Genomic DNA, 13,212 nt, shown 5'->3' on the forward strand with positions numbered 1-13,212 from the left:
AATACATGGCATTCCCTTGGAAGCTAAGGGCGGCTAAGGGTACTTTACGTTCCTCACTTACCCTATGGCAAGCAAAGAGTTGCTCTACCTTCATTTCCCAATCTAGATAAATTTCTACATTTTCTTTTCCATGAAAATGAGGTAAGTCTACTCTAGTTTCCCTTGGCACCTCTTGCTCCCTTTGCCTATTCCTTCTAGGGGGTGGTTGGTAGTAGTCATTAATTCTAAGGCTTCCCTCCCCTAGAGACTCATTGCTCCTAGATGCATGAGTATGAGTTTTTTTTTTTTTTGTGATTTTTGTGATTTCTCTTCTTGAGCTTTAGCCATCTCATTGATTTTGTTCTCATTCTCCAATTGTCTAAAAGAAATTAATTGTACCGCTTGTGATACTTCTTTCAAAAGAGTTTTCAAAGATTTTACTTCACTTTCAATAGACTTTGGAGAATGAGAAGAAGAAGACATGGCTAAAACTTTGTGTATATAGGTGTTTTACTTTGAGAAAGTTTAGAAAAGTTAAAGAAGGTAGTTTTCCAGGTAAGGGATGTGAGTCACAAAGGACTACTTAAGTACCAAGCCTTTTCCTTGCCAAAAACTATCCTCCAATATCTTCACACAAAACTTTCTCTTAGTGAAACACTTAGAACACAAATAAGTTGAGAAATAAATGCAAGAAAACAATGTAAGCTATCTATTCAACAAAACTAGTCGGTTTAACACAAATTTAAACAAAACTAACCATGCAAAGCGTCAATACTTAAAGCAATAGAAAAGCAAATACAAACAAGTAACAATTACTAAACAAGAATGCTATACTATTCGGCCCTAGGTGAGGCTTCTTGGACACTTTGAGCCCTTGAAGACACACTCACCGTCTAAAGCATAATTAAGAGGTAATTAACACAAATTAAGTTGTAAGGAATTTAAGAAAAACCCCCTTTGTTGATCCTCTTTTTGCTAGTGTCACTCCTTCTTGTTGTCTTTGCTTGTTAGTCCTCCAAATGTGTGTAGTGTTTTGAGAAAGTTTGCTTCGGCTTTGTCTTTGTCTTCCCCTTAGAATGAAGGTCTTGATTCTCCAATTTCCAGCACCTATCAAAGGGCTAAACCTTAACCAAGTCAAGTTTCAATTCACATAAGCACCAAAGGAGAGAAGAAATTCCAGCACCCAAATTAGAGGTCAAAGAACAAAAGCAAGAAACAATTAAATTGAATAAAACAGTACCACCAAAAGGAGTTAGATTATGACAACTAGAAAGAGGTTCAAGAAATATTAAGCAAGCAAATAAAAGGTACCAAAATAAAGGTAGGCACACAAAAGAATCCTAAGAATGGCACTAGATTTAGATGACCAAATAAAAAAAAACAGCACCACTGGAAAATGTTGTGGGCCAGAAACGTGTTTTTCCCCAATTTATGCTGAGCTGTGTTTTTAAGATATGATTCTGAAATTTGATATGCAAGATATTCAAGATCTTAGCTAAATACTGGCTTTGGAATCACTCAAAACGCATGCACCAATTTGTTTTAATAAATTTTGCAATTTTGGTGTTCAGTTACGCCAACTGTAGCGCCTCAGGTTTGCACACTGATTTTAAAAGATTTATCATTTTTTTTCTGTTGCTTCTTTTGGACTAATTCTTTTTTTGTCCTTTCTATAACACTTCAAACTTGCAAATTCCAGAGAATCAAAATTTTCCTATGAGTGGAAATATTTTTCTGTATCAAAACAGTCAGCACAGAAAATCTGAAACAGGGGATTCTGAAAACTGGAAACAAAAACAGCAAGATACCAAAGTTTAGACACAATGGAAATTTGTGAAATAGAATTGTGTAGGATCTAAACACAATATGAACTCAAAATAAAATTAAAAAGGCACCAAAAGAACAAAGAATAGCAGATTCAAGCAATTAAAGAGACCCAAAATCAAGAAACAATCAAGCCAAATAAAAGGACTACTATGAATTGTTGACAATAAGGATGAACATGACTTGACAAAACATGTATAAATTCAGAAAATTAAAGACTCAAAGCATAATATGAACCAAATAATGAAAGCAATAAAGACTCAAAAGCCTAAGAGAAGATAGAGAAGCTGCTGAAGGAACTAGAGGTGGCCGAAGATAGCGTCATGGAGGAACATGAACTTGGCTTTAAGAAAGCCCTTCGGCAAGCGGCCTTCTTCTATAATGTTCCCTTGGATGAAGGGAAATTCGATGTTGACAAGGATTTCTACGAAGGCCAACTCATGCCGATAGATCAAATTCCAAGCTCACCTCAAGTTCTAGCTCCCCTGACAGCTCCAGCGGTCGAACACCTAGAGTCCAATAGCTAGGTTGGTTCTCCATGCATGGGTCGCGTTTAATTGTTATTTTTTGTAAAGTCGTGACCCCTTCTTTTTGTGTAATCGATACGGCGTAGCCGGTTTCTTTTGAATATAATGAATGAGAAGTTATTTTTAATTTGAATGTCGTCTTTCGCTCACTTCTCGTATACGCGTTTATTGTTACTTGTACGGTTGACTGTTTCTTTGAGACCCTCTTAGCCGAGAGGTTTATTATTGCACTCAGCAGGGATTCACTTGGGTGAATTCTTCCTTGGCCGAGAGGTTTATCTTGAACTCTCTTGGCCGAGAGGTTTTTTTTGTCGCGCTCTCGGCAGGGATTCACTTGGATGAATTCTTCCTTGGCCGAGAGGTTTCTTTGAGACTCTCTTGGCCGAGAGGTATTTTGTTGCACTCTCGGCAGGGATTCACTTGGGTGAATTCTTCCTTGGCCGAGAGGTTTATCTCGAACTCTCTTGGCCGAGAGGTTTTTTTTGTTGCGCTCTCGGCAGGGATTCACTTGGATGAATTCTTCCTTGGCCGAGAGGTTTCTTTGAGACTCTCTTGGTCGAGAGGTATTTTGTTGCACTCTCGGCAGGGATTCACTTGGGTGAATTCTTCCTTGGCCGAGAGGTTTATCTTGAACTCTCTTGGCGGAGAGGTTTTTTTGTCGCGCTCTCGGCAGGGATTCACTTGGATGAATTCTTCCTTGGCCGAGAGGTTTCTTTGAGACTCTCTTGGCCGAGAGGTTTATCTTGAACTCTCTTGGCCGAGAGGTTTTTTTTTTTTTTTTTGCGCTCTCGGCAGGGATTCACTTGGATGAATTCTTCCTTGGTCGAGAGGTTTCTTTGAGACTCTCTTGGCCGAGAGGGATTTTATTGCACTCTCGGCAGGGATTCACTTGGGTGAATTCTTCCTTGGCCGAGAGGTTTATCTTGAACTTTCTTGGCCGAGAGGTTTTTTTGTCGCACTCTCGGCAGGGATTCACTTGGATGAATTCTTCCTTGGCCGAGAGGTTTCTTTGAGACTCTCTTGGCCGAGAGGTATTTTGTTGCACTCTCGGCAGGGATTCACTTGGGTGAATTCTTCCTTGGCCGAGAAGTGTCTTTGTATTAATGATTTGCCAGAGAATTTTGACTGATAAACATGATTTCATTGATTGTGGTGCCTCGTTAAAACCTTCTTCAATCAAAAACCCTCGGGATAGCCCTCTAGGAAAAAAGATTGAAGGTAGGAAAGAGTACACCTATAATACATGTTAACTGAAATACATTTTCAAATGGCTCGCGTTCCACGTCCTGGGAACTTCTCCGCCATCCAAGTGTTCTAGGCGATATGCGCCGTTCTGGAGATTTTCTCTGACCTTGAAGGGGCCCTCCCAGTTTGCATTGAACTTTCCTTCTGCTGGGATCTTGCGAGCTTCCCCTTTCATTCTCCAGACCAGGTCTCCTTCTTAGAAGGCTCTTGGTTTAGTCTTAGAATTGTATCTTCTCGCAGCCATCTGCTTCAAGCTTGTTCCCTTATCTTGGCCTTGTCGCGTGCTTCTTGGAGCAAATCCAACTCCGCTCTTAGACACTCTTCATTCATCTTCAAACTGTGGAGTTCTCTTCGGATTGTCGGCTCTCCAACTTCAACTGGCAGCATGGCGTCTGTGCCGTAGGTGAGATTGTACGGGGTTTCCCCAGTTGCCGAGTGGGGGGTACACCGGTATGCCCAGAGAACTTCTACGAGCTCCTCTACCCACTTACCTTTGGCACTGCCAAGTCTTTTCTTTAATTCGTTCAGGATGACTTTGTTAGCAGATTCGGCTTGGCCATTGGTTTGCGGGTGCTCCACGGAACTTGTCTTGTGCTGGACACCCAGGCTTTCATAGAATTCGGCCAACTTGCGATCAGTAAATTGTCTCCCATTGTCCGTGATGATGGTGTGCGGGATTTCGAACCTGCAAATGATGTCTTTCCATACAAAGTTCTGGACTTGTCTAGCTGTGATGTTTGCGAGGGGTTCCGCCTCAATCCACTTTGTAAAGTAATCAACTGCGACCAGTAGAAACTTCCTTTGCCCGGTTGCCTGGGGGAAGGGACCTATTATGTCCATCCCCCACAGGGCAAAAGGCCAGGGAGAATTGATGCTTTGCAAGTTGTGAGGGTGTGGGTGGATTAGCGGACCATGCTCTTAACAACTTACACATTTTTTCACAAAGTTGGTGCAATCGGTTCTTAGCGTCGGCCAATAGTATCCGGCCCTCAGGACTCTCGTCGCCATTGTTCGGGCCCCGGAATGTAACCCACACGCCCCTTGGTGTAATTCTTGCAGAATGTACTCGGCTTCTACTTTCGACACACATTTGAGCAATGGGGTTGAGAATCCTCGCTTGTATAAGTTTTCTCCTATTATAACAAACCGTGACGCTTTCTTGGATAGGGGCAAGTCATGGTCGCCCTTCCCTTCTTCACGGTCCTTGACAGCTTTTTTCATGTCGGACACCCAGTCGTCTTCTCCTTTCTCGGTGACCATGCATTCCCCGATGGGGACCGACGGAGCCGATAAGATCTGCTGAATGACAGAGGCGTGTCGGCCTTTCGTCTTAGTGGTTGCCAGTTTTGACAGGGTGTCGGCCCTCAGGTTTTCTTGTCGTTTCACATGATTTATCTTGACATTTTTGAAACTGGCTGATGATGTTAACCACTCTGTGGTAGTATTTCAGGAGCAGAGGATCTTTGATTTAGTAGTTCCCATTGACATGTTCGACCATGAGTTGCGAGTCCGTATGACATTCCACCTTCTGAGCTCCCACATCTTTTGCCAGCAACAGCCCGACTATGAGTGCTTCATATTCTGCTTGATTGTTCGATGTGGGGAACCCAAAACGTAAAGATTGCTCAATCTGTATATTTTTTGGCCCTTCCAGAACAATTCCGGCTCCTCCACCCTTCTTACTTGAGGAGCCATCGACATGCAGGATCCATATGGTTTCAGGTTCTTGGCATTGCTGCAACTCTGAAGTGAAGTCTGCCAAGCATTGGGACTTGATAGGTCCTTGTGGTTCGTATTTAATGCTGAATTCGGACAACTCGACTGACCAGCCAATCATTCTTCCGGCCAACTCGGGTTTTTGCAAAATCTTATTGATGGGGAAGTCGGTTCGCACTATAACCTCGTGACTTTGGAAATATTGTCGTAGCCTTCTGGAGGCATGGACGAGGGCTAGAGCTACCTTCTCGATCATTTGATACCGGGTTTCGGCATCCTGTAGTACTCGGCTAACGAAATAGACTGGTTTTTGTTCTGTTTTGCCTTGTACTATGGCGGCACTTACGGCTTCCGGCGACACGACCAGGTAGACCAGTAGAGGGATCCCATGGACGGGTTTGCTTAGAATAGGCGGTTCGGCCAACGCCTTTTTTACCGTTTGAAAAGCTTCTTCGCAACTTTCATTCCATGTGAACTTCTCTGCTTTCTTCATGAGCCTCAAGATCGGTCTGATCTTATCCGCTAGTCTAGGCATAAATCTGGACAAGGACGTCAGTCTTCCCACCAGCCGCTGAACTTCTTTCAGGTTTTCCGGGCTTCTCATAGTTTCCAAGGCCCGACACTTGTCCGGATTCGCCTCGATTCCTCGGCTTGTCAGCATAAAGCCTAGGAACTTGCCTCCTTCAACTCCAAACACGCATTTCTCTGGGTTAAGGCGCATGTCATACTTCCTTATCTGCTGGAAGACCTCGGCCAAGTCGTTGGCGTGTTGTTCCACGCTATCGGATTTTACAATTATGTCGTCAACATATACTTCCATGGTCCTTCCTATCTGGTCTCGGAACATCTGGTCCATGAGCCTCTGATAGGTGGCTCCAGCATTCTTGAGGCCGAAAGGCATGACCTCATAGCAAAAATTGGCTTTGTCGGTAATGAAGGTTGTCTTCTCTCGGTCTGCCAGATTCATGCGTATTTGGTTGTACCTAGAGTATGCATCAAGAAAACTTAACACTTTGTGACCGGCTGCGCCATCTACCAGCCGGTCAATGCTCGGCAATGGATATGCATCTTTTGGACAGGCCCTGTTAAGATGGGTGTAATCAGTACACATTCGCCACTTTCCATTGTTCTTCTGCACCAGGACGATGTTTGCCAACCACGTGGTGTAATGCACTTCTCGGTAAAACCTAGCATCCAGTAGTTTCCTGGTTTCCTCTTCGACTATCCGTCCTTTTTCTCCCACGAACTTTCTCTTCTTCTGGGCTACCGGCCTAGCCTCCTTACAGACTGATAGTTTGTGCGAGATTATGCGAGGATCTATTCCCGGCATGTCGGCTACCGACCATGCGAACAAGTCCGTATTTTTGTATAGGACAGCTGTGATAATGTTCTTTCCCTCTTCTCCTAAGGTTGATCCCAAACGTGTATTCTGACCTGCTCGGCCCACTCGGCATAGCACCACCTCTTCCTTGGGTTCCACCTGAGGTTCGTCATTCGGTCTTGGATCCAGGTCATCACTCAAGGATATATGATGAACCTCGGCCCTCCGGGTGGGTGTTCGCGGCGGCAGAATCTTCAAACTTGCCGCGTAACATTCTCTAGCAGTCTTCTGGTCGGCATGGAGAGTGACCACCTCTCGGCCCCTACTCGGGTTGTCGGCTGGAAACTTCATGGCCAGGTGGGGTGTCGAGACTATAGCTCCCAATTTGTTGAGAGAGGATCGCCCGATCAAAATATTATAAGACGTTTCGGCGTCGACAAGCAGGTATCTGATTTTGATCGTCCGGCAGTCTCGATTTCCTTCTCCAAACTTGGTGTCCAGGTCAATGTACCCTCTGGTGTTGACTCTCTGCCCCGCGAAGCCAATGATTTGTTCATCATACTGGACAATGTCGTCGTCAGATATGCCCATCTTTCGGAAGGTCTTCCAATACAAGATATCCACAGAGCTTCCTTGATCTATCAGAGTTTTCATGATGACAAAGTTGGCTACTTCGATGGTGACTACCATAGGGTCATCATGCTTCGGGTTTATGTTTCTGAAGTCCGAATTCGTGAAAAGCATGGGAGGCAGGCTTCTCCTGCTGCTTCTGCTGATGGAGTACACCGAACTGACCGCTCGGAGGTGTCTTTTTCGGGAGGATGATGTAGTTCCTCCTCCCGCGAAACCCCCGGCGATCATGTTTATGACTCCCCGTACCGGCATGGTTCTTCGAAGATCTCTTCCTCCTCGTCCTTCTCGGCCTTCTCGGCCTCTTCGGCCTCTCTGTTCGTTTGCCTGTGTGTCCCTACGCCCTTCTCTCTTTTCCATGTCAACTTCGTTTTTCCCGTCTTCTCGGCTTGTCTGGACAAAGCGTCGCAGATGACCAGCTTGGATGAGCTCTTCGATTTTATCCTTCAGTGCCCAACAATCTTCCGTTGTGTGCCCAAAATTGCGGTGGTAGCGACAATGCTTGGTTTGGTCGGCACTCTGCGGAGTAGGAGTCCTGCTTGGTGCCTTCAGGAGATCTGCATTGAGAGCTTCCTCTAAGACCCTCGACCTTTCGGCAGTCAGGGGGGTGTAACGGTTGAAACGTGGTCCCTTGGGAAAGTCTCTAGGCTTCCCAAAATGTGTTGGTCTGCTTCTGTCTCTCCTCCTCTCAGGTTCGTCGGGCGCTTGAGCCCTACTCCGAAACTCTTTCAATTCCTCCAGCTGCATGTATTTGGTGGCTCTTTGGCGCAACTCATCCAATGTTGTGGCCGGTTGCATGCATAAACTGTCCGAGAACGGTCCCGGCTTCAGTGCAGTCACCATGTGGTGCATCGCCACTTCTGGACTTAGGTTTCGTATGTCTAACGCTGTTTTGCTGAATCTGTTCATGAAGGCCCTCAAGGTCTCCGACTTCTCTTGCCGAATATTCACTAAGGCGATCGAAGTGAGGTGGTGTGGTCGGCTGGTAGTGAACTGTGCTCCAAACTTAGCCGCAAGTGTGTCGAAGCAATCTATGGATTGAGCTGGCAGTCGAGTGAACCAGCTCAATGTTGCCCCCTTAAGTGAGGTGGGGAATATTCGGCACCACAACGCGTCTTCCGCCGTATGCAAGCCGACCTGTGTCAGGTACGCATTTACATGCTCATCAAGATCCGTGGATCCGTCATACTTGTCCAACGCGGGGTTGTTCCAGGTTCCCGGCAAGGGGACTTCAAGGATGGTTTCAGTAAAGGGGCTTCTTCGAGGCGCCGTGTTTAGCGCATTGTTTGAGGCCGGCCTTATGTTTTCTTGATACGAGCTCCCGGCCTCACGTGTATCCGTGTTCGCGTGATCTCCTGAGGGGATATTATCCATGGCTTCCGGTATTTCCGGCTTCTCAGCAAGCTTTTCTTTCATCCGAGCGTTCTCCTTCCTCAAAGCTTCCATTTCCTGCTGCATTTTCAAGATTAACGTCATAGGGTCTGGACGGCTGGTTTCTTCTTGTGCATTCCTATCGTTACCCGTCATGTTCCTCGTAGTCACCATGCGGACAATTCGTGGGGATTTCTTCTCGGCCCCACGGTGGGCGCCAAAATGTTCCTACAAGATCTGAACCCTGCAGAACACTTCCTCTGATGATGTCCTGTGTTGTTCTTCTCGTCTTGTCGGTCTTTCGGTTGGTCTTCTTCCAGCTGGATCTTTGGCTTGGACACGATGGGGGGAGTACCTGCGAAGACACTCCGACGATCAAGTCAGACCGAGAGCTAAGTACCAGAAGAGTGGGGAGTGAATAGTTACCTTGGGTGATGTGCCTCTTCTGCTATTTATACTGCTCTAGGTGGGCTATGGCCGCTGTGGGCCTGCTTTAGGGTCCAAACGAAGGCCCAATTGTGTCTTAACCGTGCTTATCATTTAAGTTGGGTTGTTTATACCTAATTACGCATTTAGCTTCGCCTGTTGTCGTCTAGTCGGTCTAGTCAGCCTTTCGGCCATCTGGTAGTACAAATATGATTTGAATGCTTATTTATTCATTTCAATCGGTGGGTTTTGTTCAAAATTGTGCTTGAACATCTATTTTCAATTTTGTGTAGGATTCTTGATATCTTTGTGTTGCTGTTTTTTTATTTTTAGGTATTTGAGTCTTGCTTGAAATTTCATTTGGGTCATATGATGTTCTTGAGTCTTTTCATTTTATGAATCCATAAGTTTTGTCTAAGTCATGTGTTTCCATATTTGTCAACAAATCCTAGTAGTACTCTTCTTGATTTATTTGTTTCTTGTTTTTTTTTGTTTGAATGCTTGATCTGAAATCTGCTTTGTTTTGATCCTTTGGTGCTTTTTTTAATTTTAGTTTGAGTTCTTATTTGTGTGCTAGATCCACACAAATTCCATCACATTTTTTCCATTGTGTTTTTGTTGGTATATCATTCTGTTTTTTATTCTAGATTTCAGAATCCCCTGTTTTCACAAATCTGTTTTGGCTGTTTTGCTTTATGAAAATTAAATACATCATAAGAAAATTCTGAGCCTCTGGATTTCACTAGATTGAGGTGTTAGCAAAAGAACAAAAAAAGAATCAGTTGAAAAAAAGAAATAGAAAAAAAAAGATAAATCTGACAAAAAAAGTGTGCAATCCTGACACTACATCTGGCAGTTATGAGCACTGATTTTAAAAAAATTATTAAAATTAATTGGTGCATGCGTTTGGAGTGAAACCAATGCCAAAAGTTTGTTAAGATCTTGATTTGTTTGTGTATCAATTTTCAGAAGCAAATACAAAAGAGCCAGCTCAGCATAAATCTTTAAAAGTCACGCATTCTGGACCACAACATTTTTCAGTGGTGCTGTTTTTGGTTTTTAAATCAAATCTAGTGTTATTCCTTAGGTTCCTTTTGTGTGTCATCCATTATTTGAGTGTCTTTTTATTTGCTTGTCTAATTTCATTTGAACTCTTTCTAGTTGTGTCACATTTAATTCCATTTGTGTGGTACTGTGTTTTCAAATTAATTTGTTTCTTGCTTTCTTTCTTTGACCTCTAAGCTTTGTGGTGGATTAAATATCAATTGGTACTTGTTGAGTGGGAATTGACTTGAGGGGAGTCTAGCTTTACTTAATAGGTGCTGGATTGAAGAATTTAATTACCTAATTCCAAGAGGATCAAAGGCAAGGGGCAGCAACAAACACATAATAAATACACCGCACACCTTGGAAGGCCCAACAAAGAAGAAACAACAAAGAGAGTGCAATTAGAAAAAACAACAAAGGGACTAGTGCCATTTAATTTCTTTGCAATTTAACTCTTGTTAAATTACTTGTTAATCACGCAATTAGACGGCGAGTGTGTTTTCAAGGGCTCCAAGTGTCCAAGAAGCCTCACCTAGGATCGACTAGCTTAAACTTTCAAGCTTAGAATTTGTTAATTGCTTTAATTATGCCATTTGCTTTTGATTAACTTCGCTTAATTGTTTTTGTTTGGTCTTGTTTAAAGCTTTGATAATTTGCTAGATAGCTTGCATTGTTTTTGTTGCATAAAAATTTTGATCTTCACTTCATCACCTTCAAAGGGGCTGGCCGAACCTCCCCAATTCCCCACTCTCATGCACCTACATGGCACCCATACCTCCTAGGAGGGCCTTGCTTCATCTCCTCCACAAGCTTCCGCAAGTTCATCACCAAAAACACAAAGAAGAGCTCAAATGAATGCCATCACTTTGGGTAGAACCTTTTATCTTGAACCATGTAGGAAACTTTGTAAACTTTAGAAAATTTAAATATATTAAATTCGAATTAAATGTTTTGTGAAATAATAATGTAACTCAAAATGATTAAATTTTATTTTTTATATTTAAATAATTTTTTTCGGATACAATCAACTATAGAAATTATTATCAAATAATGCTTATCACTTTGATTGAGTAAAAATGAATTTTGATTAACATTGAAAAATAACTTAAACTTATATTTTAATGAATATTGGTTAAAACATAATTTTGAACTCATAATATTGAAATCACTTTTAACAGGTCCTTGTTTTTTATATTTGTAAGATTTGAAATTTGAAATTGTGTTTAAAGAGAATGAAACTAGTTCTCCTCACACTACGAAATATTGGTTTAAACGGGTTAATTTTTTTTTAAAATATTAATTTATTTTTCTAATTTGTGTTTTTTGACTGACTTTTATGTTAAACAAATTAGTTAAACCGATTAAATGTAAATATTATAGCTAAGACAAAGATTAATGGTAGATCCATCCATCTAGAATTTGAATTAATTTGTATTTTGAAATCAGAGGATGAATTTAATTTATACACTAAATAATTCTAATCGGATTAAGCGTCCTTGATTATTTAAAAAATATATACTTTTTAAAAAAATTGTTTAATACTAGCTTCGTCAATGAACATATATTTAAAAAATCAATTAATTTATTTAGTTGGTAATATTTATTTTGTTAACAAACTATATTATCTCAAATCATTGAAAATCATATTTTACTATTCTCTTAATTACTTTGCACCTAATTAGTTAATGTGTGGTAGTCATATTCTCCCACTCTTGTAAAAAAAATGTGAGCCTGAAAATAATGTAACAATGATTGAGAAGTAGGGAAGACACACACTAATGCAAAAAATATTTTTTACGACAGTTAAAACAGATTTTTTATGACGGTTTGAGAACTTTCATAGATATGAGAGACATATATTTTCTATGACAGTTGTAGAACCGTTTAGAAAATACACCTTTTATGTCAGTCCTAAGAGATACATCATAGTAAAAACATTCCAATATGTTATATTTTTAATTTTTCCCCTTCTTTCTATGACGGTTAAAATTATACCCATATTACTTTCTATGACATGACGTTTTAACAGTCATAAAATATTACTTTCTATGATAGTGATGGAACAGTTCTCCATCACTATCACCACCACGATTTTGATCAAACCAGTTGTATTCTTTAACGCTTTTCAATTGCAACAACTTTTAGCACTCAACACTCAATTTGCATTCAAAAATGAAAAGATAACTTGGAATCATAATATCTGAGCATCATTAGGGTTAGGGTTCATGTCCAGGGTTTGTGGTTGGAGAAGATAGAAGAGACTTTAGAGTTTGAAAATAGCGTTTGAACATTGGAATTTTTCAAACATAGACAAAAACATTTTATGTTAGTTAAAATTAAAAAAGACATAGTAATTAAGTTATTACTAGGGTCTTGCAAAAAAATTACTCATGTCATCTTTAATTTTAACTTACATAATAAAGTTAACATTTATTACAAAAATGTCACAATACCATTTTTTATGATAGACAATATTCAACTGTCATAATAAGTTGTCATTGATTTTTTTTTCTACTAGTGACAGAAATAAAACATTATTTTATTTTATAATTTTCTAACTTTGCTATCTTATTTTATTATTTTCTAACTTAACCTGTTAATTAATATATTAATAATAATTATGTAATAAGATAAACAATTTATGTTTTATCAGTACTTTAAATAACTAAGTGCAATATAATATAATAATCATCACATAATATTTTGTAATGTCTAATCATGAGTTTTTATTTTATATATGTGATCATATATTTTTAATTATTTAAAAAAATTACGTACACATTAATTTGGAATCATCTCTTCTTTAAACTCAATTCCTTAAAATAAACAAACATATATAGCTGTAAAAACAAGCATATATGTATACCTATATGAGGAGATTCTCCTTATAACTATTTTTTTATATTTTTATATTTTATTTTTCTATTAATATTTTATTTTTTATTAATATTTTATTTTATTATTTTAAAAATATATAATAAAAGGTTTTTGTCATTTTATTGTTATCTTAGACATTCTCATTTTTGTTTTTTGGTATTTACTTTTTATTTTTCTAATTTTATCCTTTAAAAAATTAAACGTAACTTCCTCCATAGATTCTTACTCTCCTCATTATCAAAAACTTCT

The 13,212-nt window shown here is 40.3% G+C and overlaps 1 protein-coding gene across 1 annotated transcript; it reads right to left on the reverse strand.

Moving 5' to 3' along the window:
• Positions 1-5,043: 5,043 nt before the first annotated feature.
• On the reverse strand, positions 5,044-8,769 carry LOC137809921 (uncharacterized). The gene has a single exon (XM_068610980.1). The coding sequence runs from the start codon at positions 8,767-8,769 to the stop codon at positions 5,044-5,046; it is 3,726 nt and encodes a 1,241-aa protein (XP_068467081.1).
• Between the last annotated feature and the right edge of the window lie 4,443 nt (positions 8,770-13,212).

This window comes from Phaseolus vulgaris, chromosome 2, assembly GCF_000499845.2.
Source record: "Phaseolus vulgaris cultivar G19833 chromosome 2, P. vulgaris v2.0, whole genome shotgun sequence".
Classification (NCBI taxonomy): Eukaryota; Viridiplantae; Streptophyta; class Magnoliopsida; order Fabales; family Fabaceae; genus Phaseolus; species Phaseolus vulgaris.

Coding starts and splice junctions, on each gene's coding strand:
- LOC137809921 (XM_068610980.1), bottom strand. CDS start 8,769: ATGACGGGTAACGATAGGAATGCACAAGAAGAAACCAGCCGTCCAGAC.